Source organism: Condylura cristata, unplaced genomic scaffold, assembly GCF_000260355.1.
Source record: "Condylura cristata isolate star-nosed mole 26May11 unplaced genomic scaffold, ConCri1.0 scaffold00023, whole genome shotgun sequence".
NCBI classification, from domain to species: domain Eukaryota; kingdom Metazoa; phylum Chordata; class Mammalia; order Eulipotyphla; family Talpidae; genus Condylura; species Condylura cristata.
The window spans coordinates 16,084,581-16,110,159 of record NW_004567124.1 but is presented as its reverse complement, the minus strand read 5'-3'; the positions used below and the strand labels follow the sequence as shown (position 1 = coordinate 16,110,159).

The window sequence follows — 25,579 nt, the reverse complement described above, 5'->3', positions numbered from 1 at the left end:
TATATTTTAAGTTCAATGTAAAATTGGTACTGAGCTGAGATCCAATCTTCAGAGCAATGGCACATCATATAAGTATGTAATAAAATATATTGAAAAAACAATATAACATAATTATACATAATATACAATGCATAATATATGTCTATTACTTATTGTTTACTGTATACTATAAATATATTGAAAGCTATAACCTTGCAACTAGACAATTTCTATCAATACTTGACTTTATCTACTGTATATGTATCACATATATGATAAATTCTGTAATTTTTGTAGAGGGTAGGCATGAAATTTTCTTTATGATTAAAAAGAATTTTAGGCAGTATTTTATATAACTGTGATTTTAATCAGAGGCTGGAATTAAAAGCACCATGACTATTAAGCTATTTTTACATGGAATTAGAGGATTGGTTAATGAAGCATTAATGGATATTTTCAAGAGTCTATGTTCTAATGGGCTCAGGAATTCCCATTCCATTTTACACATGAGGAAAATAAACAATCAAGTAAAACCTATCTTCTACACTCATTCATCTGTTTAGTGGAGGAGATGAGAGGAGAACTTTTTCCACTTAGATTTCTAATAGAGCAAGAAATAAATACTCTGGTAATACTTGTTCTGCTGCCAGCATTCTACCCAAGATCATAGGATCATGGAAACCTTAAGGGTCCATTAGTCCAAACATGTCCAAACCACATTAAAATTTATTTAAAGATTAAATGAACAACTACAGGAGATCTTTAATTAGAGCAATTGAAGAATAAATGTTCTGTGGAATTCTTTTCCTTAGGGATTTTTTTCCTTACTAAAGAATTCCTTGGTTAGTGAGACAAAAGATCTTACCTTTAATGGACTCTTTTAGGGAAACTGTACACTGGTAAAGTCAACATGTACCAATACTTATTGGATTATTACAGAGACTTTTTACTGTCGCATATTATTTTTGTCTTCATTTATTTTAATTTATTTTTAATTATGTTGATTGAGGTACTGTTGGTTTACAAGGCTGCATATGTCTTAGAGGTAAGGGTTCACAGAGTTACAGAGGCATTTTGTGTAGCATTTCATTCACTTATTCATTCATTCAGCAAACATTTATTGACTGGCTATTGTCACTATTGCATTGATGAATGAGGAGTGAAAGAGACAAAATCCCTGTTCTCAATAAGATTCTGCAATATATTAAGATAGAAGATAAGTGAGCAAAATAATAAAAAAAAATCACATGATAAAATTTTCAAATGAGGAGGCCCAACAAAACAATAAAACTGTGTAATGTGTTCATTACTGGTGTTATGGGGTACTTCAGGGATGATCACAGGAGTGTTGATTACATATACCAAATTTCCAAAGCTAGGGACCACTGTACCATGGCACATATTAACACTAGATAATAACAATTCTGTGCCAAAAGTGAAACACCAATGGACATTTAATTTTCTGAATCTTCCTTCAACTCCCTCCAGTCATACTCCCTACACTGGTGCACCCTTGTATATAGTATTTTCTATTATTCCCCCCATTTCTGTTTCTAAATTTTGACTGTTAAATGCACTGAGAACATTTACTGTATCTCAGGGCATCTGTTTACTATGATCTTAGGTGGAGGGGTGAGTGAATAAACTACGTTAGAAATAAACTCTTCCAAAAATGTCAAGAATATGATTCATATCAGATCATACCTGCACAGACTGATCTCTCCAACAGGAGATTAGCTTCAAAAGTGAAATGTCAGCTTCAGGTAAATGGGACATATTCTTACCTAGAAATATACAGAACACATACATCTGTATCTTGAGGGTACTGAAATGAACATAACCTACTAGTCTTCAACCCAGGCTACACATCAGTATCACCAAAGTTTTGTTATTTAGCAACACCATTGTCGAGATTCAACAGACACTCTGGCTGAATAGATTCCAAGAACAGGCATTAATTTCTAAAAGTCCCTCAGATAATATTCATGTACAGTAACAGTCAAGAACCATTAATTAATTTATATGTGATGTTTTCACATCAAGCCAGTTTCATATTTATACCTTAAATCTATCTTTGTACCTTTGTGGCAACAGACTTCAATGAGTATTATTTTCATACAAGAAAGATTACCAAATTTTACAATTCCTTCCACATGTATTTAGTTTCTGAAATTCTACCTTATCATGAAACAGCATCTTTCACACAGAAAATCACATAAAAATACTTACTTTGCTTTGTCCCTACCAAGACACTCTATTGTGTCAATAGGTATATCACTAATGTTTCAATTTGCCTCATTTTGATATGTATTATCTGAGTTTTTCCCTTGAAATGTCCTTTCTATTTGTCATCGAGTTTAGTGTGAAATTTTAAGAGTGAGCAAGAGTTTGGTCTATTTAAATTGATCCATAGTGACCAACAATCCCCTAAACAAAAAGCCATTAATAAGTGCTTTTCCATTAATTGAAAATGCACATATTATTATCCAAAATGAAAAAAATATATATCAATGAATTAAGGCTTTCTGATGATTTTAGTATATTTTCTAGGAGTGAGATCCCTGGAATGAGACAAGTAAGAATGAGGTGTGCTAAAAAGAAAATTACTGTAATTGTCTATTTAATGTATAAATTTATGTTTTAAATACTGGTATCAACTACTTATATCGGTACTAGGATAATATGCTTTACATTGAGTCATTTGAATCATCAATATATATATATGTCCTCTATAGTATATGTGTTTTACTACACATACACAAATCTATATATATATGTCATATTAGCCACCAAGGGAAATATAATAGAAGATACCAGATAAAATGTAAACTGGTACATTTTACATTATCAGTAAATGTAAGAAACATTGACTCATTATTAATATGATTTCTTCCTTATGGATCATATGATATTATTTTGAAATGACTCAGAACAGTGCATAAACATGAAAGTATGATTTTAAATTCATATTTGCCAGTTATTTTTTTTCTTTCTAAGCACAGCAGGCAAGGGAAAATTTCCTTTTGATCTCTCTCCTTTCTCCTGCTTTCACTTTGTTGACCTTGTGACTGTACCATCAAAGCTAAATATTGGTTTTAACTGTAGCTACTTACTGGCATCATGGGGTATTTCACAGTGCACTTTAATGCAATGTTAAAATTTTAATATGAGATAGAAATGAAAGCCAGCTTTTCTTGGCAATGCGAGTGAGTTAAAGAATTAATTGCAACTTTAGAGGGAAAGATAAAAGAAAACATGCCAGGCTTACCAATATTACTTAGCCACCACTCCTGCAGATAAAAATGGGTGGTATTGGTTCCTGTCAACTATTTAGAATGAGCACCTCCGAGTATGATTTTATTCCTCAGACTTTGGCTTTACAGAATGAGTAACATAGGTGATTCCTCCTTTACCTTCACCTCCCAGACTTCTATTTATCAATAAAATAAAACATGTCTTCTTAGTATTTAATAGAACTGTAAATACTGCGACTATCGTTTCTGAATAGCAGGCAGATAGCACATTACTGGCATTTGGTTAGGTCACTCTGATCCTGGCAATGGTAGGAAAAACTGAGGCTGCCTTGACTTTGGTTAGCAATTCCCTCACACTTTGCAAAGCCATAGAAATTCTAATCATTTTCTTAGAGTTAGAAAAAGTGAAAACGAGGATTAATAACCTAATAAGGGAGAAGGCAGGTGACCCAGACTTAGGTCATATAGAGAGAACACAACTTGTAATTATGTGCAAACTGGAAAGAGCAAGGGGTTTGGAAACAGAGGAGTTGGGTAGGAAACCTGGTCCCTCCATTTCATTGCTGTTTGACTATGAGTGATTTATCTAGTTTCTCTGAGCCTCAGGGTAGAAATAGAGATAGATAGTTCCTCCTACTGTGCAGTGCTGATTATATATTGAGATAATATAGTAAACTAATTAGTGTAATTCTTCAAGAATACTGGGCACTCAGTAACTGAAAGTTATTAATAAACTTTTACTTTAAAATATCCCAAGCATTCTTTTTAGTAGCCCTGAAAGGGTCTCTATTTATAATTTGTTTAGATAATTCCAATAATCACACACAACTTTGAAAGCAAAAGGCACATGAGTCCTTTTCTCATATTACAAATGTGAAAAATGTGGCTTTTTAAGAAGTATAAGATATGCCCAAAGTTACTTAAGTAATACATGGCAGAGTGGACCTCTACTCATTATCTTCAAAACAACTGTCCTATGTACTATTTGTTCAATAATCCAAAAGTATTTGCTTAGTTTCTTGGAACAATTGTTCTAGGAACAGAGGGCAAAGCAGTGATTAAAACTGTCATTAAAAAATAAAAGATGGTGGCCTCTCTGGTGGTGCAGCAGATTAAAACACAGCACTAAGAAGCTAAAGCCACTTCAGCATGAGTTTGATCCCCACCCTGGAGGTGACCCACATAGCACAGCAGACCTCTCCAGACCGGCCCACTGATGGCCTGTTTTGCTCCCCACTCTGTCTGTCTCTGGTGAATCTTCTCACCGCCCCTGCATCTCTGGCCTCTACCTCAGTTCTGTATGCATAAATAAATTAATTAAATAAAAATAAAAGATGGAACTTAATAGTAAGAGGTAGATGGCAAATGAAAAAAAATGTTAAAAGGTATATCTGGTAGTGAAAAAAGATTATAATAAAGAATAAAACAGAAAAAGGTATAGCAGGTGCTGAACCAAAAGATGATCAACTTCCTTGATAAAATGGCACTGAGTATAAATTGTTGATGGAGGGTGGAAGTGGAAGCAGGAGGCCGGCCTCTGTGGCATCTGGAGAAAAAGCATTCCAGACAGAGGCAGACAATGCAAAGGCCCTGGGATCTGTCTATCATGTTTGGGTAAGAGAGCCAAGACCAGTGTCACTGGAGGTCAGGTAAGGACATGTGTGGGATGACGTTGGTAGAGCAGAAGCTCAGACAGCATCTTGGAAGCTATCCTCAAGCCAATAGTTTTTATCCTGTGTGAAACAGATGCTGAGAGGTTTAAACTGATGCATGAGGTTCTTACTTAGTTTCTAATAGATCACTCTGACTGTGCATAGAAAATAGGAGCTGAGAATAGGAACAGGAGGGTGGTTCGGAGGTTTTAGCTGTCATCCAGGGGGAACCCAGGAAGAGGGAGGGAAGGCTCAGAGAAGGGTGATCGTCCTGTAGGTGGTTAGCAACAATCACACTCTGGAGTACATTCTGAACCAATTGGATTAATGCAAAATTAACATGGGGTGTAACAGAAAGGGGAAAGTCAAACAACAACCAAGTAGTAGGCTTGAACAACTAGAGTGATAAATTTGTCATTATTGAGATGCCCATTTGGAGAAGCAGATGGGGAGTGAATTAGCTATTTGGTATCAAGAGAAAAATCTGAACACTAAGACTATTACTCGGAATTCTCTAATATAATAATCACCTATTTGGTAATAAAGATACTGATGGAAAACTCTACATATAACCTCAATTGGATGTCCAAATACTCCCCATGCTAAAAAGTTTCAGGTTTTCATTCCAAAAATCATTTGATGAAATCCATCACATTATAGTCTTATAAGATGATATTTACTTAATAAAATTATTCATGTATATTTTGAATATAGGCAAAACTATAACCATAATCAAACTTAATCAAACAATAAATATATGTATTCCTCATTCTAACCTGTAGAGTGATATCCAGTTATAGAAAAACTAGTTTATTTCTTAGAAGGAAGAAAATAGCAGACTATATCTGTAACTCCTTTACCATTTCGTAAGTGTCCATAGAAGCTTGAAATATTAAAAACATCATTCCCAGGACTTTTCATTTTATGATGCACAGATTCCATTTTGAAAGACCTGTTGAAAAAAATTAAGCATATTATTAAAGATATTTGAAAAATATTTTGCGCAAAAATGTTTTAAAATTCAGGTTCATGACCATTTTAACAAGTGGGGGAATGAACACATTATTTTGACCATTGTTTTCCACATTAACCTCTTAGGTGAGTATTTTTTTCTCACGTTGCTCCTACCTAACACTTGATCTTTGTTTATCATAATTAACTGGTAGGAGTTCTGAAGGTTGAGAAGCCCCTTTATTTTTAACAACAACTAGGTGTACACTTAAGTGAATTTTAAGAACTGTATACCTATGTTAACATTCCTAAACAGTATCTGAACATTTCCTATGTCTAAATCCTAGAACTCAGGGTTGAGCCTACCTTCCCCAGGTTGTGATGGTTCGTGCAGAACACTCTTTGGCAACATATTGGGATTCAAAAGTGTACTGCATCAGCCACAGTGAAATGGTAGTAAAATGGCTAAATTTGTTCAAAGGTTTTGGTGTGAAAAATCTAATACACATTATTTTTTATTTCTTATCGCTGATAGCTAATCAAACCTGATAGCTAATCAGAGCGGTTGATTTAGAAAAAGTAGTTTCTAATGCTGACACTTCCATTCTAATTTGTTCAATGAAAAAAAAAATGTTTTAGTTATATGCTGCAGTATTTTTAAGCCATTTAATGGAAGGTAACTGAAAGTTACCCTTCCCTGAAGGGTACTAGACATATACTTTATGACCTGTTCTTTGAATCTTAGTCACAATCACAGAATGAAAACCTCTGCAAATAATAACTAAGTTGTTCATCTGCTTTCTCTGTGGGATCAAAATCACACAAACAAGTATAATTATTACCAGTTCAGAATTTTAAGAATTTGAAGAAATCTTAGTGATTACCTTTTTCTGCCCAACTCAATTTATAAGTGAGGCCCAGAGGACTGAGTGACTAATGAAAAGTCATAATACTAGTTAAACAACAAAACCAGAATTCAATTCCAGATCACCAGGCTTCATACTGTCAGCAAATTTGTTTAACTACATATTTTTTTTTTTGGATGCAAGGTAATTTTCTTAGTAATAGAAAAAAATTAAAATAAGAGAAATCTATCTGCAATTTAAAAAAAAAATCTGGGTGGTGAAAATAAATTGAAGAAAATAAAATTGATTAAAGCTAAGTATAAGAATCATAGAAAAGGGTTTTCTCATTGGGATCAACACACAGAAAATGGAAAACCATGAAACACAAATCCATTATAACAGGAGGAAGCAGACTGCTGGATACTATATGATCCACATGGACTTCCTAAGAGACTGTAGGTTTACTGAGAAAAGGATACATATCAATTATTCAGTCTCTGGCACAGGTATTTGTTGAACTGAACTCTCATCAAAGAACAGAAAAGCCAAGACTATTTATCATCATATAGTGGCAGTTCAAAAAAAAAAAGAAAAAACTTCTTTGAAGGCGCTCTGATGGTTCATCTGACACCAACACTTCTCTTTACATTAATCATCTTATAATAGTTTAACTCTACTACAGATATTTTTTTCTTAGTGACTTTACTTCAGTGTTTTCTACTTGTTTCATGTACATTATCTTTATAATTTGAATGATTTTCTACCCAAAAGAGAAATTTATTTATACTTCTTCTACAGGCTAGAGTTAGGCACATATTCAGTGAGTGTTAGAATTAAATTCAGTCCTCTGACATCAGAGTATGAGAAACCATGTTGAACTTAGCAGTGGGAAAAGGTGAACATCCAGAATCAAGGTTAGCAATTAATCAGTGCCAGAGCTCGACTCTAAGGAGCTGAATTAATCTGGGGTGGATACTCTCTCTCTGTAAGCCTCCATATCCTTATCTATATAATAAGCATGTTGCATGTCTTTGATGTGCATATTAAAGGAAATCATCTATTTAAAGAATTTACTTTGTAACTAGTAGATATTAAACCCTCAAAAAACTATAGCCAACATTACTGACCTGTACTTCCTATAGATGAATTACTGATAGCCTCCTCTGTTTGAATATGCCAAAGTATAAATAAGTGATATGATTTTTAAGTATGACATTTTCCAAATTTTCCTTACCTAATGGTGCAATTTGTTATCATGGGCACACCAAAATGTTTTGTTTATGCTGAATTAACAGAAAATACTATGAACTTCAAGGTATGTATGACTCCATCTATCCTTTACCTCTGCTTGTATGTCTGCCTGTCTCTCTCCCTCCATCTCATCTGTCAAATCATATAGCACTAAACTAGATTCCTGACACATATTATGAGGGCAATGAATATTTCTTAATTTAATAAATTTTAAAGCATTTAGACTCATTGTTAGAGAACTGAATACAGTAAAAAAAATTAAGTTTTTTAATTACTTATAGATAGCCAAAATGCCTGAGTAAGTCTTACCTGTCAAGTCCACATGCCAATTCTAAAGGCATGTTAACTAACTTATTCACCAAAAATAGTCTGTTCAACAAATAAATGATTGCGTTTGACTCTTGCAAGGAATCATAATTACTTTCCCATTCTCTTGGCATTCCAGCCTGATTTGAAAGAGTAGAGGTGTATTTACTTGACAAGTCCAAAACTTTCTTGGAAAATAAATTTACTTTTGAATAGTCTTTTTTCATCTCAGTGTTGCATACATCCCAACCTGGCAGCATTAAGGAGAAATGATCTTCATTTGAAGCAAGTCCTAAAGAAACAGGACCCTGCAGCTTTAAAATATTGAGATGTTTAATGCAGAGATTATCTAGTTCTTTATCCACCCCCCACGGCAAAAGACAAGACAGGAGCAATTTAGCTGTGTCTACTACGAGGCTCGCATTAACCTTTCTGGAAGGTTCCGGGTACACCTTTTTGGAGCTCTTCATTTTCTTGTGCCTTTTAATGCCATCATTTTCTTCTGAAAATTTGATGGTATTATCTCCTTGGACCAGACCTTCATGACTGGGCGTGGCTTGGGCCTCTGTTGCCAGAGGGCCACAGGCAGTTTTATTTCTTTTCAGTGTCATTGTTTTCTTCTCTACTGTGCTTCTGGCTCTTCTCAGGATCTCACTTCCATAGAATGAATTGGAAGGGTCAGCGTCACAGACTGGAGTTGGCAGCAAGAGCTCAACAAGGTTTTCCAGATCAAATAAAAGGATATGAAAGTCAATGTTACTCCATGTGGTCTTCATAGGTAAGACATTAAAAGGTCCTGGGAAAGATTTAGGTTCATCAACCTGTGGGAGTAAAAACAGTTAAGTCACATTTCTTCACTTCATTAAAGGCTTGTGATATGAAAGTGACATTTTAAAAAGTATTAAGTAGTAGTGCAAATAAAAGGAGGTCATTTCAATAAATACAATTAAATATAAAAATTCCAAATGTGAGGCCTTCCCTGGTGGTGCAGCGGGTTAAAGCACAGAACTAACAAGCTAAATCTACTTCAGCATGAGTTTGATCCCCACCCTGGAGGTAATCCACATGGCGAGCAGAACTCTCCTGACCCATCCGCTGCTCCCTTCAGCAGTGAACTTTGTCATTCAGCCTGCTCTGTTCCCTTCTCTGTCTCTGGTGAATCTTCTCACTGCCCCTGCACCTCTGGCCTGTACCCTAGTTCTGTATGCATAAGTAAATAAATCTTCAAAAAAATTCCAAATTTAACATTTCGTATTCTAATATTCTTTGAAAACCTTTTCTTTCTGAAATTTATATTTTTTGTCTAAAAGATAGATTATATATATAATAAAATGGTGAATTAACATTCTTTATATACACTTTCACACTTTCCTCTCAATATAGCATAAAGACTAAAATGGGAAAGAGTAGATTTGAAAATTAATAACAGAACATCTACAAGATTTTAATTAGTTTTTTAATGAAGAGTAGTCTCTTTAAATTTGTTTAAAATTTCAAATAATTGCATATAACTGACATACTAGACAACATCAGATTGCCTTTTTTTTTTTCCTTTAATAAAAAGGGCTCCCCTTACTGGTCATTCAATTTTCCTAACTCTGTCTGAAATATTGCCCTAAAGACTGGCATGGTTGGTGCCATAGTTAGATTCCTGCTCATTTATGAGACTTCCATGCACATTCCCTCTGCTATATCAGAATACCACTCTGTCTTTAACTTTTTCTTCTAGTGCTTATAATTACTTCATATGAAAATTTTATTTGTTTGCTATATATTTTTCTCAGAGCATTCAAATTCCACCTTTGCAGTTTTGTTCTTTATACCCATAGAATGATGCTTCAGTAACAGTTTACTGGGGGGGTCAATAAATACTTGCTAAATTAATGATACATATGCACACAGTGGGACACAATTCAAATATTTCTAAATTGATGGTGTAAGTCTACATTTATTAGAAGAAATAGGCTCTTTTAGGCAAAACATACAATCATATTTTAGAACAATCTATGTTTAATACATGGATTTTTAAAATGTTAATATATACATATGCTACATATGTTTATATGCATGTATATATCAATTGATTTACTAAAGGTATGCAGCAAAATGCAATCAGCTGGTAACTGGGAAGAAGAGATTAAAGTTAAAATGATCTTTATTTGTATTTTAGGGTCTTTTAATTCCTTTGGAATATTTTTCAGTGATGATATATTTATGTGCAATTAGAAAAATAAAAATTTAAAAATCAAACTATAAAAAATTTAGTTTAATCAAATGGGGACAAACTTAAAAAATCATTTCTACCACTAAGACAGGAGTTGATGTGATTGTTTAAAAATTTTTTGCAATGAGTACTATACAGATTGAAAAATGGGCAAATAGCATTAATAACAAATCACCAAATATAACTCAAATAAAGTATGAAAAAATGCTTACCAGTAGTAGTAAACAAGAAATGAAATTAAGGAAATGCCATTAATTACCTATTGACTTTAAGAGGTCATTTACATTATTTTCATATATGTATAGACAAAATAATATAGAAACCATATATTTAATCGTTTTAGTACTATCAATGTTATATATTAAGAAACACGGACAATACTGCATAGCATCATTAATCATAACTGCCCCATACTAGAAACTACTTAAGTGTCCATCAACAATGGAATAGATAAAGCACTGTATTATATCCATGTGATGGAAAAACATGAAATATGAAAATGAAGGAAATATATTTAAAAAAACATGTATAAATCATAATGTTGATCAAAGATACCAGACATGAAAGTGTAACTACATGATTTTTTCATGTTAATTTAAAAAATGTGAGTAAACGTTAAGCTTTAAGGATGCATGAATAGCTAATCTACCTTTATGCCTATGTTAGTTTCCAAAATTTAAAGTTTTGCATAAAATTTTAAATCTTTAATATTTTTATTTTGTGTGTTTGGTTTCTAATAAACTACATTTTTCATGTTTTTTTTCTATTTCACTATCTATAGTTGCAACATCATTTATTAACTTTCCCATGTCTCATTGATTTTTGTTGCCAAGGACATTAATCAATTTATGCACATTGTATAATAGTTTTACAAAAAGACTTAAGAGCTGGGTAAATAGGTTCACCTATCCTTTTCTACCTCTTCCCTTTTCTTTTCTACCTTTTCTTTTCTACCTTTTCCCTTTTAACAGTTGCACATAAATTTGAGAATGTCAAGTCCCAGATTATATCCAACCATGCTAAATTTCTACAAAGATGTTTATATGATTGGCTTATGCGCTTATCCATTTTGTAACTTTCTGTAACATGAAAATTAAATGAATCCTTTTTCATTTCTAATATTTTTGTCACTTGCTTTTTTCTTCCTAAATGTTTGTCAACGTTTATGTTCTTTTCAAAGAATCAACTTTTGAGTTTGATTCTCTCAACAAAATGTTTTTCTTAAAAGTTAGTTTTGCTGAGCCTGCAGTTTAGCTTGACTACTTTCTCACAGCATTTTTGAATGCATTATGCTAAGTGTTCTGATTTCCTTTGATGAAGCTGTCAGCTGGTACTCTGTTATTCCATCAGTATTTGCTACTTTTTAAATATCTTTGTCTTTAACATTCTGCAGTTCACTACAATTCTCTTAACTGGTGGTTCTCCCTACTCCTACATTATGTCTGAATATCCCAATCTTTTTTTCAGATTTATATTTCTGAATATTTTCCTTCCCCACCATATTATTCACTTATGGAACTCAGACTGGGTAGTTGTCAGCTCTCCTCTCTCATGTTTTTCATCTCTGTGATAAGTGCTGGCTGGATGGTCTCTTCAGAGATTTTCTTTCAGTGTGGTGATTTTCTTCCCTTCTGTCTCTACCATGAAACAACTTACCAAATGAGATTCTAATTTTGTTTTTTATGTTTTTCATGCCTAGAAGCTGTACCTGGTCCCTTTAAAAAGCAAATTAGAAATTTTTATAATCAGTTATCTCTTACATTTTAAGCCCTTTTTTTTAAAACAAACTTTATATGGGATATTTTATAGTTCCAATTTCTAGAACCTTTGTGACTCTGCATTTTGATCTGCTCATTTTTTTTCTTTTTTCCTTTTTTTTTTTTAAGATTTATTTAATTATGCGTACAGAACTGGGATATAGGTCAGAGGTGCATGGACGATGAGAAACTTTACCAGAGATAGAGTGGGGAGCAGAACAGGCCGACTGACAAAGTACACTGCTGAGGGGTAGCAATGGGCAGGTCAGGAGGTGTCTGCCACAATATGTAGGTCACCTCTGGGGCGGGGATGGAACTCATGCTGAAGTGATATTAGCTTCTTAGTGCTGTGCTTTAACCCGCTGCACCACCAGGGAGGGCCCACTTTTTTCTTTTTATGTTTTGTAATTGTATGAGAGACAGACTGAGAAGATATGTGAGAGAGAGAGAGAGATAGAGGGAGGATCAGTGAAATCTGTTTCAGATATTTTCTTCAAGAGAGTACTTGGGTTTGTGAGTGCCAGGTACCCTGTTGCATCACTACAGACATAGACCTCCTGAGAGAAAATTTCCAGCTTTTCATTGTCTCCTTTTGAGAAATATATTCACAGTGGTATGTAGTGCACTGGGCATGGGCATTCCTGCTAATCACCTTAGTTGTGATTAAAACTAATGCTGAAAGTATCCAGATAAAACACATGCTCTTTCAATTTATCCTGCTTGAAGATTTATGTTCCTAATAATCCTAATAATTTCACTTTGATTTATATAAGTAGTGGTTTTTTTTTAAAGATTTATTTATTTATTTGTATTTAACTGGGGTACAGGCCAGAGATAGGGAGGGTGAGAGGATTCACCAGAGACAGAGTGGGGAGCAGAACAGGCAGATCAATGACGAAGTACACTGCTGAGGGGAGCAGCGGGCGGGTCAGGAGAGGTCTGCCACGCCATGTGGTCACCTCTGGGGCAGGCAGGGATCGAACTCATGAAGAAGTGGCTTAAGCTTCTTTGTGTTGTGCTTTAACCCACTGCGCCACCAGGGAGGGCCTATAAGTAGTGTTTTTAAGAATGATTTTTAAATTATTTAGTATCCTTCAAAAATTAGGTGGAACTGAAGTTAGACTATTAGATCATAAATAGATGGAAACTAGATTTACAGAGAGCATTAAAGTGAAAATACTGGGCTTTTATGAGAAGAGAAATGGGCAGTCTCATATACTATACAATAGGTATAAATTAGTATCTCTCTTTTTTTTTAAGATTTATTTATTTATTCGTACAGAACTGGGGTACAGGCCAGAGATGCGGAGGGTGAGAGGATTCACCAGAGACAGAGTGGGGAGCAGAACAGGCAGATCAACAGGCTGAGGGGAGCAGCAGGCGGGTCAGGAGAGGTCTGCCGTGCCATGTGGTCACCTCCCGGGCAGGCGGGGTTCGAACACTTGCGGAAGTGGCTTAAGCTTCTTAGCGCAGTGCTTTAACCCGCTGCACCACCAGGGAGGGCCAAATTAGTATCTCTTTTAATGGAAAAATTTAGAAACATGGATCTAAAGGCTTAAAACATCATCTACTCTCTGATACAGAAGATCTTTAAAAATAATTTATCAAAGAGTAAGATTATCCTACCAGATGCACAAAATTATATGGAAAAGAAATTTAAATGTGGGACTTTCTATATAAATAAGTTAAAAATAGCTCAGATGTTATATACAAATTTGACTAAATATATTATGGTATATGTACACATTACAATATTAAGCAAATACTACAAAAAAGTCCAAATATATAATGCCAGGCAGGTAATTCACTGTTTCTTAATTTAAATATCTGGATTTAAAAAAAAAAAGCAATTCTAGTTTTTATAAATTTCAGAGATTTCATAATATTTTTAATCATATGAACTTTTAAAATTTCTACCCAAAACCTTACATTTTGCCATACCACACCAAAGTCCTTTTTTAGAAACAATCAAATTGTCAAAGAAAATAATAATAGATGTGGCTATATATAGTTTTTATATTTACCTCCAAAACAAAGTATGCTAATCAAATCAAACTTTAAAACATAAGAAAAAGGATATTCAATATATTAAGCTACATTTTAAAGTTGTATAAATAAATTAGTAAAATACCTATATCTCTGGAAACTGAATGAGCAAAGGAAAAAATAAGCTATCACAGATATTAGATAAAAAGGTATGATATATATGTACAAATGTGTGTATATGCATAATGGAATAATTTTCAGTTACTAAAAAAAGATGTAATATTGTAGTTTGCAAAAAATTGGGCATAAGTAGAGGAGGTTGTGCTTCTGTGACATAAGTCAGAGGGACAAAGACAAACACCATATGAATTCACTCACCGAAGTAGATGAAAAGCAAAATGAATGAACAGAACAGAAAAGAACAAAAGCGATTTTTTAGCATATAAGAACAAAATAGTGGTTACTAGAAGGGGAGGAAGGAGGTATGGTTAAATTGGATAAAAGGGTCAGCAATATGTTTATGGATGGAAACTAGAATCTGGGGCTGAACATAATGTATATAATTCAGTATATGCAGATGTTGATTTATAAGGCTGTGTACCTGAGAGCTATGTAATCTTTTAAACTAATGTGAATTCAATAAGAAAAAAATCACAAGGGGACACTGCTTTTAAATCATTAGTCTCAGTAAGAAGGTAACAAGTGTAAACTATTTTTTAGTAGACAACTTTTGATCCCTTAAATTAGCTAGTATTTTTGCAGAGCTATTCAAAGTAAAATGTAGTGTATTCCATGCTCATTGCAGTCAAGATACTCTGATGGTATCTACACTCCCATTACCCTTTTTCAAAAACATTGTGGCAATATGCATCAAAAGACTCAGAAACATTCCATATCATCTACTGTAACTGCAATTTCTTCATCTTGGAGATCACTACTTTCAGTTCCATCCTTTGGGTGTATTTCTACTCATTCAGCTTTCATCTAAGAAACTCTCTACTGGGTACCTTCTAGGTAGAGTATAGTATGACTAGCTGTCCACACAACACAGAACAAGACCCAACATCTGCAGGGAGGCAGTTTGCACTCCACCTCATACAATAAACACAGAACTTGGATCAAAACAGTGCAAGGACAAATGTAGAAAATGATAACATCTAAAGCAGGTACCCCCATTCAGCCTTGAGGATGCAAGAAGTTATCTAAGAGAAGTGACAAGAAACTGAGGTTTGAAAGGTTGAGGAGAAATAAACCAAAGAAATGTGGGAAGCTGAGTATTACAGGCAAAGGAAAGAGCTGGCCAAGGCTTGTGAAGTGATGGCTGGAAGAGGGGTAAGAAGGACTGTAGAGGCCATGCACTGAAAGTTTTAGTAGGTCAGAGAGAAGAACATGGAATGTAGAAGGAGTCAAATGGGACAGGAAAGAAACTCCATTAGAGTCTTGCAAAATTTGTTGTGTTTCATATTTATTTTAGGAGCAGTTAATACCCTTTAAGAGTATTTAGCACAGAGGTCATCTATTCACAAACTGTAACTGTGGTTACTTCTGGACTATCAAGCAGGCTGATGGCAGAGTTCTGTCCTCCTATGCATGTCTGCTTCCTCAAAGCTATAATCTCCTCTAAACACAGTGTCTAGACATCCTCAACTACTGAACCAATCAAAACTATAGCAACACTTCCAGCAACAGGACATATTTTTTGCTGTTTTCATCTTATTTTGTGATCCACACAGTTGCAATATGTCCTTTGCATGGCTGTCATTAAAAAATCCTAAATTTTGTCCCTAAATATAATAACCCTAAGCCTCAGAAGCAACTAGATACATTATATTAATAATTTTCATATCATATATGTTATTCAAATATATTCATCATACACCATGCTTGTTTCTATGTAGAAATAAGTCCACTAGATTGTAACTATAAATCATCACTCCAGTTTAATGTACTAAAATGTGTTAATACAACTCTAGCCTGTCAGCATTGCTTACATTTTTAAATTAGTTTAAGAAATAATGAGTATGTTTTAAAAGTCATGCTACCTAAGTGTTGAAGATAGTATTTACTACTATTTTAGACTGATGTAATAAAGAATGCAATAAATGTATTAATATAAATTCCTGTATTTTCACAAATTAGCATATTAAATACAACATATTTAATACTGCTTAGTGAAGAACACAGTAAATGTTAATTTATATTCATATCTATATTTACCTATACACAATATATTCCTCTGATAAAGTTTCTGTCAGAATTAGTCTACTAATTCATGACTGAATGATGTACAAAAATATAAATATTATTTTATTATTTTAGAATAACAAAGTCTATCAAAACCATTATTATAACAGAAGTGTTTGAGAGATATTATCGATCTAGTTGGAACAAAGGAGTTCAGAACAAGTAGTTAAATGAAAAATGTATTTCATTCAACCTATACCATTGCAATATGTGCTGTCTAAATATAAATTTTTAGTTATTTCCTATGCTCTTCATAATATTTCTGACTGCCTGATAAACACCTCAAAATGAGGTGGTCAGTATGGTATTTCCCCCAATATCAATCACATCAGTTTTAGTTCTTCTTTATGAAATTTCAGGTTGGGGCAAAAGAGGAGTTGTAATTTACCATAAGGGCAGGACCTTAGCCCTGAGGAATAACAGTCTATTCCAGACACTGAGCAGAGTGTATGGCACTGATACTTACAAGTGAATGCTTCAAATAACAGGTGGAGAGTGGGAAGACTTACAGACAGAAGTGTCTATCGGAAGTATACCTTACACAGAACTACTGAGTCAGAAAGTCTGCAAACAGAATCCCCCAAGAACCAACAGGCAGAGATTATTCCTCTACCACCCATAAGAACCCACAACAGGTGACTCTCAACAACCCAATATACACATAAAAAGGAAAAATAAACAGACCTAAAATTTGGAGGAAAAAATGTCATAGGCGTGAAGTTATAAGTGTAACACCTTCATCAAAAATAGTCTGTGTATTATTGTTTCCTTCACTCTATCATATTGAGCTGGTGCCTCATCATTTTTCTATCTGATTCAGAAAAACAAAATGGTTAAACAAGTCTGGTTTTACTCACTGCCTTTGAAGGTGGAAATGCACTGAAACATGTTCTGATAAAACTTCTTTGAAAACATATTGGATCCCCCACTGAGCTTGCTGTAAAAGGATTTGACCTGCCCAAACTACCACAGCCATAAAATATATTTAGTAAACTGAGCTTAAAACTACTTTGAACTTCTCACTGTTGTAAATTTTACAATAATACCTAATGCAAATATTTATATATTCAATGAGAGAATATAGGTGACTTGTATTTTTTGTAGTACATAAGCTTTGTTTGCCCTGCCTACCTTAATTTTTGTTTATTAGGTTTTCTCTTCTAGTTACAATTTTTAACACAGAACATCCACTAATATTTGAATAAGGCAATTTGTTTCATTCTTCTCATTCTTTAATTTATTTTTCTTATCCTTTGACATTTTCAAAAAATAGGTTAAGTAATAGTATGAATGATAGGTTATTATAATTAAGTGGAACTATCACATATTAATGAAAAATTAATTTGATTCATACATTTTCTTAATATTTGTAATTTGGAATGATTTTCCTAGGGTTTTTTTTTTTTTATGTGAGTAACCACTTCTCTTTAATCTATCATTAAACTTGATTTATGTAGTAATATAAAGTCAGTGAGAGAATACTGGGTTCATATCAAGCAGCATAAGCTAGTAATAATTGCATATTAACATATAGTCCCAAATAACATCACCCATTAAATTTTTTCTGAAAGAGAAAACTCCAATCTATTTATTATAAATGTGGTTTAAAAAAAAATCTAGCCAGGGTTGATCTTCAAGACATCCACCAAGTATTTTTGTTTTATTTTGTAGAATAATATTTGTGGGGAAAAAAAATAACATTAGCATAAGTAGATCTATACACATATTTTTATTTTATGGCTCAGAAAGGCTCACATCAACAGCAAAGGCTAATACAAGCGCTGTGGCTTGAAGAATGAGAGCAGTTTCTATACACTGCATACATGTCAAGGTCCTCCCTGCACTGTCAAGCACTCATTTCCTAAAATTCAGCCATGATCCATTAGTGATAGATGAAAACCAATACTGCTACACTGTATTTTGGAAAGTCTTAATTTACAACACAAACCATACCTGAAAAGTCAAGTTACTGTATGTATTAACGACACGATATCCAGGAAAAGAAAATGCTTTTATATTTCTCCCCTCAAATACATCAAGACACGACATCTACTTTAACTGATTTAATACACATAACCACATAAAAATTTCATGGAAAGTACAACTTAAATGCTATTTTACCTACCTACCTCCTTGTCTCTGAAGGCTGTTTACCACTGGGACTCAACTTATTCTGGGAACTCTGCTACCTTCCTTAAAATACACATTTCCATTAGCTGATGGAGTACCACATCGGTTTACCCTTTTTCCTAAGACACTAGTCATTTTCCTCCAAGACACACACTTCTGATAAATGAGCTCCCCCTTTGCCTGCTGCCTCGCCCTTTGACAAGCTAGAAAGAAAAGCAAAAGGATGGCTAATAATTGCAAACACAAATTAACATTTTTCTAGTGCTAAAAGACTCAGATAACTTTCACTTTAGAATAATTAGTCTCATAAAAAAGAACTCAAAGCTAAGTCAGATATTAACTTAAAGATTATTTAGTTTGTAAGTATTTAAGACATGGGGTAGAGTCAGTACCTTGTCTCCATACCAGTGGCAAATGAACTAATTATTGTAGTAACAACTCAATTCCCATTGAGTAGAAAACTTTTATTTAGCAAATCTAACATTCCCTACATGCAGGTTGTTAGGGGTTTTCTTTTCTCTGACATGATTTCTCTTATCTATCCTTGAATAGATGACAGTGCCCCATTCTGTCCTAGCACTATGGCTTCTGGACAAGGTTCCCACCGAACTGCCTTTGGGATAATCAAATACAGTACTGCAGTGCTGTAGAATCTGGCCAGAAGAAAACCAGCCAGTGCTGCAATGTACAGGGAGTGACTGTATGCTTCTCTGCCATCAGGGGTTTTGTATTCTCTGGGTAGATACACTGGAGGGGATTAAGCTAAGTGAAATGAGTAAGAAGGAGAAAGACAAATTCCAGAAGGTGTCAGAAGTTGACTACAGAATGAAGGTTACCAGTGAAAGAGGCAGAGAGAAGGAAGGTAGGGAGGGGATACCAGACACTGGTGAGGGATTATGGGTGTCTTGGTGGCTAGAACAGTGTGGTGACAACACTGGAGTGGAGAGATCCTATATTTCTAATATATAAATAGGGATATTAACCAATGATACCTCAAAAAAAAAAAAACAGTAAAAGAGAGAGAGTCTGATCTAAGGGTTTTCTACTGCTCATATATCTCATTTTAATCCAGAGTAGTCTGGATAATATATTATTTAAATAAAAGTAGAAATGTGTTTTTGAGTAGTACACATTTAACACTTTACTAAATTTCATGTTCTAAAATATTTAAATAATTAAAAAACACTTCCATGGAGAATTAAAATAACCTATTTTTAATTTTATATATTCAAATGATATGTTTGAAAAACTAGTCATTAAAATGCATATAGCTATGAACTTTTAATACACTATCCATATTTCAGCTATAAAAGCAAATCATATTTAAGTGGTATGCTTAATTATGAATGCTAACATTGTTTTATACATAGTTATTTTAAGAATAAATTTCTGTAATGATTTGAGGGAAGCAGAGTATCTGTCAGTTATAAATGAAGCCCCCCCCCCTTTGAAGTAAACTCAAGCATTTGTGGAAGGTAAGCATGTTCCTATTCTTACTGACTTTTACTCATTCTCTAAGAGTGGGACTATTTTAAAGCAGACACACAAACACACAATGTCATTTATACAAATGGAAATGTGAAATAAGATTTATTTCCCTATGTCTGGTTTTGCAATTAGGACTTTCCTCTTCTTTAGTCCATCTTTTCTCAGTGATATGCAGTTTATCTTAAGATATTTTTATGTAAGAAAAATCTAGATGTTCAAAGGAGCTCATTTATATTTCTCCATGGGAATTTTATCCTCATTGACAGAAACCAGTAACTATTTTTAAAAGGATTTTTTAATTTTTTTTTTTATTGATTGACTAAATGAAAAAGATCTACAAGGGCTTTGTTTATATTGCACCAAGTATATTGCAACATTTATAACAAATGGCTTAATTTCATAGAAAACTATAAGCAGGTAGGAATGTACCTGTTACAAAAAAGCATGCATCTCAGAAAGATATGAAAAACCACTGGTGGAACAATAGGACCGAACAAATATCCCAATAGGGCATAAATCAAACAACAAGGTGTAAATGAAAGTGCCAACCATTCATTTTTAGATCCATTGAGCCCTAGGTTGCTGGAGATAGTTGATAGTTGTAAAAACGGCTCCCTCCAAACTGATGGTGTAGAGCAGTTTGATTGGCAGCACAAACAGAAGACAAAGGAGAAAGCCTTCAATCTGCAGCTGATGCACAGGAAGAACATGGGGAGCGGAGTTTACAATAGAGACAACATTACCAAGCTAATGGTACTGGCAATCACCCAGCCACCACGCGTCCAGGGTATCAGCAGGGCATCCATTTTCAGCTAACTGTTAGAGTACCTTTTTGCTTTCTCTCACCACTGCAGGGGTAAAACAACCTAGGGCGGGAAACCCACTGACTGGTAATAAATTACTATATTGGATACTTTTTGTTTTCTTTCAGCAATGACTTTACTGTGTATTCTTGCTATCATTACCAATTAAAGCGAGGCCTGCTTTAGCGAACTGTATCTAACGGTATATCAGCCCTGATGTTCCAATTGCTTTGGCAAGCATCACAGGGTCAAGAGGCTCCTTTGACCTTTATCATCTAAGTCTTTCTGACCACTCACTATTTGAAGCAATCTCAGTTGAACAGATGGACACTTTCTGTAACTCTATAAAGCTTAGAATATAAAGATAAATGAAATTGTGTTTCAGGCTTCAAACTGGTTTATGAGTGTAAAATATTGTTAGTATATCCTATGAAATCTGCCATTTTAAACTGCACACCTCTCACTCTGGCTAATGGACAAAAGAGCTTTCTTCTTTTTTATAAACTGTAGTGTTTATTTTTACGTCAAAGAAGAGGAGAATTTTGTAAAACACAGAGATTATTGGTTACATTTTAATTTCCATAATAATAGCTAATTTTTCAATGTAGGCTTTAGTTTTTATTACTGTGCATTGAGATTATTTTTTTAATTAATGATTCATCCCAAAAGTTTTGCATATAAGGAGAAGAGAAAGACTATAATGTTGGTTGAAAGAAAATTAAAGAAAATGGATGTGAAAGAAACTGTACTAAATACCAACCTTAAATCTTATTAATATTTTGATATCAGTACATATTATCATGGTTATTTGAATTTATTGAGATATCTGTTTAACCTAAAATAGGAGATATGTGTGTGGATATGTGTGTGTGTATATATGTGTGTGTGTGTGTGTGTGTGTGTGTGTATAAAATATATAATTTCTTCACTTGAACTAAGGGTGGCCACCTTTATTTAAAAAAAAATTAAAAAACAACAATTTACTATTCAAGCCAGGTAGTTTTGTGAGTAAAATAGTACACTATTAATAATTACACTGGAACAATAGGCATTTATCAGGATTGTCTCTGGATATCCATCATTTGATCTTAAAGGAATGTAGCACTGAGCATGCTTATTAAAAAACAAGCAAACTGTATTTCAGTATCACTCTTGAAATGTGACTACTGTCCAACAAATCACAATGATAACTCTAGAAGTCTGTTTTTCAAATGACTGAAAGAGAAATATTTATTTTCTTTAATCTGTTTCAATTTATTTAGTTCTGATATTTAAAAAGTTGATTTATAGTAAGCAAAAAATAATCAAGTGCCAATGAAAGAATATTCCTGAACAATTCAGAGTTTCATTCTTTATGTTTTGTGCTTATAATGTCTATTTCCAAATAATCTCTCAATAATCAAGTAAAATTCTGTAGATTTGGTTTTAGGCAATTGAGAAAAAGTTGATAAAATTGTTTTAGAGTTAAACAACTAACCACTTACAAGTTTTCAAGCACAGGGAGTAACACAGGAAGGGAAAGAAGATAAAACAAATTACCAAGGGATCAGAAGGAATGCTTAAGATATTCTAATTGGGAACTATGGACTTTGCTTATATTATAAATATTACTGACTAGAGATGAAGATTAAGGACAGATACTTTTACCCTAACAAAAATAGAACTATAACCACAAGTGTGTTCCCACCTTCTGAAAAAGGATTAAAACCAAGTACTAGCTTTAATGATCTATATTAATTTCAAAAAGCAAATGTACCACAAAATCATGATAGAAATCTATTCCAGGGAAAGATTCTGAGAGGGTTCAGGAAAAAAAAAAAAAAAAAAAAAAAACAAGTTGAGGTGTACCCAGATAGGAATTACAGAAAGTAATTCATATATTGTGCACAAAATGTTTTTATCATTCCATAATTCATATGTTGAAACTCTAATCCGAATATTTGGAAATGGGGTTTTGAGAGGTAATACATTATGAGTATGGAATCTTTATGAACTGGATTAGTGCCCTTATAAGAAATAAGAGAACTAGTTAACACTCTTAACATCATATGAGAATACAAGGAAAAATAAAGTCATCTGCAATCAAGCCTCACCAAATACCAAATCAACCAGTACCCTGATCTTGAGCTTCTCTGTCTTAAGAGTTGTGAGAAATAAATGTATGTTATTTTATAAGCCATCCCATCTATGGGATTTTGTTATAACAGTTCTAGCTAAATGAATGAGTAATCTAGAAATAATTGAGGGTCTTGACTAACAATACATTTTAGACAAAACATTTCTCCAAAATGTAAGGTACTGCCAGCACTACAAACAATATAGAAAAAATAATCTCATTATCTCATAGTCCATCAGAATGCTGCATATATGTAGCCTGATCCCAGGAACAAAATGTGAAAGAATGGAATTATTTCTACACACAGAAAGACTAAAGAAACGTTATGACTATCTGTTAACTTGAAAATATGTTTTTCATTATTATAAAATCTTAATAATACAGAATATGAAATATAAACTCAGGCACTAAATTCTGAATTTTTGAAGAGACTAAAGCTATTTATATATATAATTAGATTATATATGTAAATAAGGATATGAAGTTTATATAAGGTATATAAACTGTATATAAGATTTACATTATGTATGTATAAGATAAATAAGGGGCCTTTGAATGTGATCCTTAACTTTACAAAGACATTTTATTATACTATCTTTTCCTTTAATAAAATAAAGAATAATTACATAGTATTAAACATTGAGATAAAGCAAATGAAATTAAAATTATCTATAATCATAATACCTAGTGATACCCTTAACTTACTGAAGTAGAGATCTGGAAATAAATCATGCTTTCCCATAAAAATTCATAGAATTTTGTAAATGAAAGGGTTTGAAAATTACCATCTATGTGAGCTTTCGTATGTTTACCAACAGCTTTAAGTTCTCCATCTTTATCAGTACATGACTTCTCTTTATCAGTCTGTTAGTATGGCTATGAAGGCCAGAAACTGCCTTCTAACCAGACTGGTGCCTGGGATGAACTAAAAATAAATGAGTTAATTTTGGTCAGTGATATTTGGGGTATTTTGTTGCTAGAGGATAACCTAGCCTCTTCTGATCTAGACATTATTCAACTTGATATCAACAGATAGATAAAATCATAGACACCTATAAGGGGAAAGGATCCTGTGCTTCTCTACTGTATTCTAATACTATAACCACAGTCATATTTACATACTAATGCTTCACTTCTGGTACCAAAAAATGTCAGGGTTTGCCCCTATCAAACAATTCTCATATTAGCAGAACACCCTAAAACTTGACTCAAACTTGACATTATCTATTCCTGGAAGTAGAATCAACTCCCATAGGTTAAGGTCTTAGTTCCACAAGACCGCTCCCTAACTCTATCCTATACGGATGCCAGTGGGACATCCAAGTTGTTCTCTATGTCTCTTCTGAGCAGCTGACTACAGATCAGATATTCTCAGTGTTACAGAATGTATCTTTGTGAAAGGAGGAGGAACATCACAGCAAACTGACACCTCAGACTACAATTCACAATATGCCATGTCTGAATCAGAGACAGCTGAGAAGAAGCGAGGTAGATTCATAAATGGAGATGGAATGAAAGGCTAAGGAGAGACACATAGAGGAGACACACTTGGAGAAGGGACACATGGTAAAACATGTGGGGAGACTTCTTAGTTCTTGGCAAAGACAATGGCAGCCATTTTCTTGACATCATGGTAGGGTATATGGTACATTTTGAATGTCAGCTCTCATTCCAGTTACTCTGGAATCTGCCTAACCCCTTTCCTGTGTTTCTTCTCAGAAAGGTGCCTTAAATTTATGGGAATGTTTTGGGCCTCAGTTGCCCCCTCTTTGGGAAGGCCGTTTGGCTGGACATTTGCCAATGAGGGGATGGGTAATTTTCAGAGGCTGATTGAGAATCTTTGAAATCTTTTTCACATGTCTACTCACTTCTTTCCTCGCTCTCTATACATACCAGTTAAGGATCTTTCATATCAAGAATGTACCTTTTGTTTTTGTGTGCATGAGTGCCAGAGTCCTTATGGAATGTGCAAAATAGGTTTTACACCTTAGCCGTTTGCGGTCCCTGGATATCCCTCCATTGTGCAATTACACCACCATCCCTTCTGTGGATTTCGCCATTTGCTAGATGGGCTCACAGAACACAGAAAAACAGTTTACTTACAAAATAGATGACTAGCTTATTACAAAGGGGAGTGAAGGATGTTAATGAACTGTGAGATGAAAAGTTTAACTAGAAGAAGGGACATGAAAAAGTGGGGAACTTCCAAAGCCTCTCCAGGGGTACAGGGCTCCCCGCACCACCATGTATCCTGCAATCTGAGATTTTCCCAAACCTGATACTTTGGAATTTTTTTGGAGGTTTCATTACATAGGAATAATTGGTTAATTGATGATGATTTAACTCTGGAAGGACTAACTTGATTCCCCTGGCAACCAGTCTCCTTTCTGAGGCTATCTAGAGGTATTCCAAACAGTACCTTATTAACATAAACTCCAGTGTGAATGAAAAAACTTGTTAAAAGTTATAAGTAACAAGTTTTGGTTTAAAATAAAAAAGTTTGATTTTTATCATGTAGCAAATCCCATGTTTTTGGGAATGTTGTGCCAGAAACCTTGGATGAAGAACAACTATATATATTTTACCACACCAC

At 33.9% G+C, this 25,579-nt stretch overlaps 1 protein-coding gene across 1 annotated transcript in view; it reads right to left on the bottom strand.

The window, feature by feature from the left end:
• WDR72 (WD repeat domain 72) overlaps positions 1–25,579 on the bottom strand; it is a 173,289-nt gene that overhangs the window by 81,932 nt on the left and 65,778 nt on the right. Inside the window, exons 14-16 of the mRNA XM_012728569.1 lie at positions 8,242–9,059; positions 5,746–5,837; positions 1,684–1,763 (exon numbers count right to left, since the gene is read on the bottom strand). Of these exons, the coding sequence (XP_012584023.1) occupies positions 1,684–1,763; positions 5,746–5,837; positions 8,242–9,059 (990 nt within the window). The remainder of the gene's footprint in view (positions 1–1,683; positions 1,764–5,745; positions 5,838–8,241; positions 9,060–25,579) is intronic.